Consider the following 6,076-nt stretch of genomic DNA (forward strand, 5'->3'; position numbering starts at 1 on the left):
GGGGGGGGGGGGATGCTGAGTGGGTGCTAGAAGTCAGCCGGCACTCTCGGCCGCGCATAGTGCAGTGACGACTGGGGGGTCTGTCCTAGAGACCTGCAACGCGTGAGTTATGTCCACCTCGTGCGAGCAAATTTGCTCGTAGGCCTGGCGGCCCGGCCCGCTGCTGCAGAATGCAGGTTCCAGTGCTCGCCGCCGCCTGCGTCTGCAGCGCCACGGCCACGACCTAAGTAGCTCGCGGGAGCCGAGCAGAGCCGAGCAAGGAAATCGCGCGGTCTACGAGCAAAATACAACCAACTCGCAGCGCGCGGCTCTAGCGCGTTGCTCGCTTAGCTCACTCGTTGCAGGCCTCTAGTCTGTCCGAGGTATGATGTGATGTGTGGCCGGGGCCGTGTCTTTCTCGCCTGCTCATGTAGTTGCTTCATGCTGCCCCACAGGCGAGTGCCGCGCCGCGCCCCCGCCGCCGGCCTGGTACGGCCCGCGCGCCTGCCCCGGCCGCGGACCAGCTGGTCGACCCTCCCGAGGGTCGCACCCGCCGCCCCCGCGGCCTCCTCCTGGGGTGGCATCGCCGGCCGGCCGCACCTGCTCGTCGACCCGCGCCCGGATGGCATCGCCGGCCGGCCGCACCTGCCCGTCGACGACACCCCGGAGGACGCCCCGTTTCAGTACCGGCCGCCGCGCCCCGCTGCGTCCCCGTCGACGCCTTCCCCGGCGCCGCGTTGGCAGGACCCCTTCCTCCAGGACGAGGAGGGCCACGTGACCCGTGGCGGCATCCTGCTGCCGCCGTACCGCACCGAGGACATCATCGCCACGGCCCCCAGGAGTCCACGCAAGAGCGAGTCGCGGGAGACGCCGCCACCCGGCAGCAAGCCGTCGGCCTCCAGGTGGGCCGCCCCAGAGTCGGCAGCAGGACGCCGTCAACCTTCCAAGGGCAGGGCGTGGCCTGCCGCGGGGACGTCGACTAGCAACAAGCCTGCCTCCTCACCGAACTCGTCAGCCAGCCGTCAGCCGAACGCGAGGTCGACTGCACGCCGCCAGGCTTCCAAGGAGTCCAGGCAGCGCGCACGCGCACCGGACGCGTCAGCCGGCAAGGCATCAAACTCTGTGCGGGCACCCTCCGAGCCATCAGCTGGCCAGCAGCCCTGGCCGGGGTCGACAGCAGGCCGTCAGGTCTCCAGGGAGTCCGGGCAGCGCGCACCAGACACATCGACCGGCAGGACATCCACCTCAAGATGGGAACCGTCCGAGCCGTCAGGTGGCCGTCAACCCAACACGAGGTCCACGGCTGGGCGCCAACAGTCTGCGGGTGGCCGTCGTCAGACTCCACCCTCCGCAGGTGGCGTCGCGCGCGCCCCCAAGTCCGTCTCGGTGGAGGAGGAGCTCAGGAAGGCCTGGGAGAACATCGCCGCGCACCGGGTCAACATGCCGAACGCCGCCAGCCCCGGCAGGGTCAAGATCAAGATCAACGTTCAGCAGGCCCAGGCGAGGCCGTCCCAGGGGAGGCCGCCCCAGGAGAGGCCGCCCCAGCAGCGCGCCCCCGCCCTGAGCGCGGCCGAGGAGAGCAGGATGCTGGCGGATCTCCTCATCCGCCTGGCGCGTCGCGCGTCCGAGATCTCCTCGCGGCTCCGAGACCTGGCGGGCACGGCCACGGCCAAGAAGGCCTGCTCCACCGCGGCGGCGTCCACCTCGCCCGGCGGGCGCAGGCCCCAGCAGCAGCAGCGACGGCGGCGATGGGACTCCACGAACTCGTGAGCCCTGCGCCCCACTCACCGCGGGTCCAACTGGCTGAATTTTTCATCCCTCGTTTGTTGGAGGCTATCGTTGTCCTCGTTCTCCTCGACCTCTTCCTTTCCACCCGCGAGTTGTTGTCGTTGCAGGACAATAAAACCGCCTCGGTTTAAGATGCTGCGCCTGTATTTACCCGCGAGCCCCCTCCGTCCGGTGTTGTGTTCACCGCACCGCACACGCACCTGAAACACACACACACACAAGAACGTTACAGGACGAGAGACTTTGCCTGCGACTTTGCTTTGGTGACACGGTTTCCTATATACATTAATTACATTCGTATTGAAATTTTAGTGGTTTTTTCTTCTTTTAGAATGTATGTTTTATTTGAGCCTGACGTTACACGTGCCCTTCTGGAAGAATCCTTCGATTTTGTAGGAAATATATATATCGTATACATCACTGTGAAATATTGTTGTACATGGTACAGGAAAATTTTCCATGGAAGATGTCGCACGGATACTATCAGAATTAAAATTTACAAGTACGGCATATCGACTTGGAAGCGAATGACGAGCAAGAGTGGGAGGTTGTACACGTACGACATTTTGTAATTGGTAAATTACAAAATATGTATCGTAGATGTACGAACATATTTTTGACAGTGATATGGGATGGAAAAAACCCATAAAGAAACAAGCACCAGAATTACTCGCCCGCAGACTGGGGACGGGGAGAGGGGGGGAGAGCGGGGGGTAGTTTCTTGACGAGGTGGTCACATAACGCCAATATTTGTCGAGGGTATTGGGGCCGCCGCCGTGGCGGCGCTGCGGGGTCAGCACACACCGGGATCGGAGACGTCTTCGTTATTTCTCTCTCTCTCTCTGCTCTCTCTGCTCTCTCTGCTCTCTCTGCTCTCTCTGCTCTCTCAGGGGGGCCTCATCCCCCATTTCCCGCAGGCTTGTGGCGCGCCGCGTGAGGTAAACAAACTACTTGCACCTCCCCCCCCCCCACCCCTCCCCTCCAATACCGCGCCTCCCCTTCGCAACTTTTGAGGCCCCCCGGCCGACCGCTCTTCCCTCCCTCCTCCTCCCCCCTCAATTCCACTTTCTCTCCCCCCGACCGGCGCGACTGATCCCCGAACTTCCGACATGTTTCTGGAGTAGCTCCAAAGCGCTTGTGCCTCTCTCCCCCGAGCAGTGCCTGGCCGTGCCGGTGGTGGTGGCTCGGCCCAGGGGCGGGGCGGGGCGGGGCGGTGGCGTTTAGGTGAGCGCTCACTGTGACTGAGAGTTGTTTGCGGCTCAGCGACGACTTACTTCCGCTCCTTAACGACTATCTCAAGTGAAGCTAGTGCCGTTGTCTTGCCCCGTCTGTCCCCCACCCCACTACCCACCACTACTTTCACGGCCATCGTTTTCGCCGTCGCCGTCATTTCGACGACATTCCTTTGTTATTATTGTTTTTATTCCAATGCGGACTCCCTTCCTATCCCCTTTTTTTGTTTCCGTTTTTCCGGCGCCACTCTCGCCACTTCCGGGTCCACTTACTTGGCAGGGCCCCTCCTGCGCGCCGAGCCGCTCGAACGCCAGTTAGTTACTTCCGAGACATTTGACGCCCGAGACTCGCGCCCCTCCCGACCCCTCCGGCGGCGTCTGATCGGCGTCGCCGCCGCCGGCCCAGGTTTTTGCGCCATTAGCCCTTTGGCAGCGCAGGGAGATGGGGGTGAGGGGTGGAGGCGGCAACAGGGGGTTATTGCTCCATTCGAAAGCGCTCTCCCACGCGCTCTCTCGTGCGCCGCTCCCTCCAGCCGGGGTCAAAACTGCTTGCTGCAGCAAGTGGGCGCGCGTTCTTTTATAATTCCCGCCTTATTTCCACAGCGTTCCCCGTGATACCGAAAGACACAAGAGTTATCATAACGCTATGAACTCGTTCATTCTGGATTAAGCGCAATTCAAACATATGAAAATGGAGCTCAAAATCTGGATTAGGTGAGAGCTTTGACGTTGAATAAAAAATCGAAAAAAAATAATACTTTAGCCAGAAGTGACGCAAGTTTTCGTTTGTCCAGTGGAATGACATGAGGGGCAAATAAAGTGCGCGGGTTGTTGTTTCTTGACTCAAGCGCTCCGCAAGCAGACCCCCAACCCTCCCGTGGTCTGGCGATAAGCCGACAGTGGTGTACCGGTGGCGTTCTCCACCCCCACGCATGCTGTTATTACCGATGCGTTCATTTCGGCCTCAGTTCGAGGTCAGCAGCGCTTACGTTCGGTTTCAGCGGGCTGCTGAACGACTTGCATAGTAGAAGAAGACGGCACGCCGAGTTTCCCTGATTGACACGATGCTGGCGACACGGCATCTTCTATTCCTGGTCTTCGCACTATGGTGCTGTGCAGGTAACGTACACATGTGCGATTCGGGTGATGATTGTTTTGAAAACTCAACAGTGTACAATGTATGCTGATTTTTCAGCATACAATGTACACTGTTGAGTTTTCAGAGAACTGCTTAGCGCTTGTAAGAGTTCAGCTTGAAGGTGAGCACTAGAGTTGGGCGTAGGAAAAAGGATTTTTGGAAATATTTCAAACGTAATAGTGCGTAAAAATAGGTCTGTCCGATAACAAATTTAACGAATTTTTATTTTTTGAAATCGGATAATATTTTCCGATCCCGCAGAGCGCTTAAAACTTTGCATGGTGCTGTTATGGCGAAAAGGTCCAAAAAGTGAAACAACATTTGTTGCTGCTGAACAACATTTCACATTTGTTTGTGAACAACTGGGCTAAATTTGCACTTGCAACCGCCTGAACCCTTTAGTCAAATTTGCTCTGCTGGATCAGAAAATATTATCCAATTTCTAAAAGTAAAAGTGCTTTAAATTAGTCATCGGACAGAGCAATTTTTTTGCACTGTTACGTTTTCAATCTCCATTGTTTTTTCCTATGCCTCTTTTTAGCGTGCGTGAAAATGCAAGTGTGCAACTACTCAGTTGAGATGCTCTCTGTGTAGGAAGTGCTCAACTGAGGAGTTACACACTTGCAAGGGCACACCTTACCAAATTGAACACTTGCAAGTGAACAACTATGAAGCTACACGCTTGCAAGTATTCAACTTCCAGTTGCACATTTACAAGTGTTAAGCAGTTGCACACTTGATTTAGTAATGCAGTGCTCGGATGAAAAAACATATTCATTTTTGGGTTATCAAATTATGGGCGTTTCTATGAAAACTGAAAATCCAGCATAAATCCTTTAATTTTAAAAAATATTACCAGAATCGTGATATGTGGCTGAAACCAATTCTATCGATATGAGGTATTCCGAAATTCTGCTGCCCCTGCCCTTAATAGATGATATCTTATGTCCCTAAAACTTAAATCTTTGTTAAAATTCAGATTTTTATTTTTCAAAACACGTGAGTCAGCATTTTGTCTTGCCCTACATATCCAGAGGATATTTTTCACAGTGCAAATTAACGCTCGAAGTGTCCGGCTCGTCTTTTGGATTTTCCGAACATTCTCTGAATCATTTCCGTTTTGTTTCCAGGTGCACTCACCGAGTCCAGCTCCAGCGTCACGCATTGCACATCTGAGAATATCCGTCACAACTTTTTCATCGGGGGGGATCTTCGAAAAATTCACAACACTTATAAAAATTTCGCTCCTGTACTGAATTCTACAAATTTTGGCCCTTCTGGTGAACGTGTGTTTTTATTTTTTGACTTGTCCAACGGAAACATTTCGTTATATTCTAGTGCACCGGTTAGTAGATATTTGCTGGATGCAGTGCACCAAAGTAAGGGGACATTAACATCTCTTGATCGTACGGATTTCGTTATCCCTACTCCGTTTTGGCCGAAAGATAATAATGCAGGCGTTCAGATATCTGTGTTGGACTTTGATAGTCTCCCAAGAACTTATGAGCGCGCCTTTGCAGGACTTTATTACGAAGAACTCGAGCGTGAGGATGTGAATCAAAAAGTTCATATTGATTTCAGTGCTGACATCCTGTTATGTCAATGATAAAATGTACAGCAAACTGGACAACAGGTTTTGTGACAACAAATCAGTTGTATCATTTTTGAAGTACAATCTTTGAAAGTAAATAAATACTGTTTTGACCATGATGAAGATTTCCTATACTTTCCATCCCGTTACTCACTTTCTACGAAGAAACTGCTGTAAGGATTGGGATTGCTAACTAGCGGAGAGCTCCATGAAGGTAATATACACCTTGGGTACCATTACTTCTTGTTTGTCGTCTCTCTCCCCTCCTGCCAGCATCCAGCAGTCCTAAGATGACTCTGTTAACGGCGTTACCTTCTCCCCTTCGTCCAGGTAGCGTTTCGACACGCA

At 54.1% G+C, this 6,076-nt stretch overlaps 2 protein-coding genes across 6 annotated transcripts in view; both read left to right on the top strand.

The window, feature by feature from the left end:
* LOC113213926 (scavenger receptor class B member 1) overlaps nt 1-6,076 on the top strand; it is a 205,062-nt gene that overhangs the window by 56,856 nt on the left and 142,130 nt on the right. For 4 of the 5 annotated variants that reach the window (XM_052265247.1, XM_052265248.1, XM_052265244.1 and 1 more), the window contains one exon: nt 435-1,898. The exons of the other annotated variant lie outside the window; for it this stretch is intronic. In XM_052265247.1, the coding sequence (XP_052121207.1) occupies nt 435-1,749 (1,315 nt within the window). In that variant the 3' untranslated portion in view covers nt 1,750-1,898. Of the gene's footprint in view, nt 1-434; nt 1,899-6,076 lie in introns of those variants that run through there. 5 annotated transcript variants of the gene reach the window in all.
* Nucleotides 3,849-5,754, top strand: LOC127748996 (uncharacterized). The gene is made up of 2 exons (XM_052265255.1): nt 3,849-4,118; nt 5,268-5,754. The coding sequence occupies exons 1-2, from the start codon at nt 4,064-4,066 to the stop codon at nt 5,741-5,743; spliced, it is 531 nt and encodes a 176-aa protein (XP_052121215.1). The 5' UTR covers nt 3,849-4,063; the 3' UTR covers nt 5,744-5,754.

This window comes from Frankliniella occidentalis, unplaced genomic scaffold, assembly GCF_000697945.3.
Source record: "Frankliniella occidentalis isolate FOCC.00 unplaced genomic scaffold, Focc_3.1 Scaffold25, whole genome shotgun sequence".
NCBI lineage: Eukaryota > Metazoa > Arthropoda > Insecta > Thysanoptera > Thripidae > Frankliniella > Frankliniella occidentalis.

Excerpts from the sequence above, each read along its gene's own strand:
- LOC127748996 (XM_052265255.1), top strand. The coding sequence starts at position 4,064 with ATGCTGGCGACACGGCATCTTCTATTCCTGGTCTTCGCACTATGGTGC. Across the intron at positions 4,119-5,267 it reads CGCACTATGGTGCTGTGCAG|GTGCACTCACCGAGTCCAGC; the intron begins GTAACGTACACA and ends TTTTGTTTCCAG.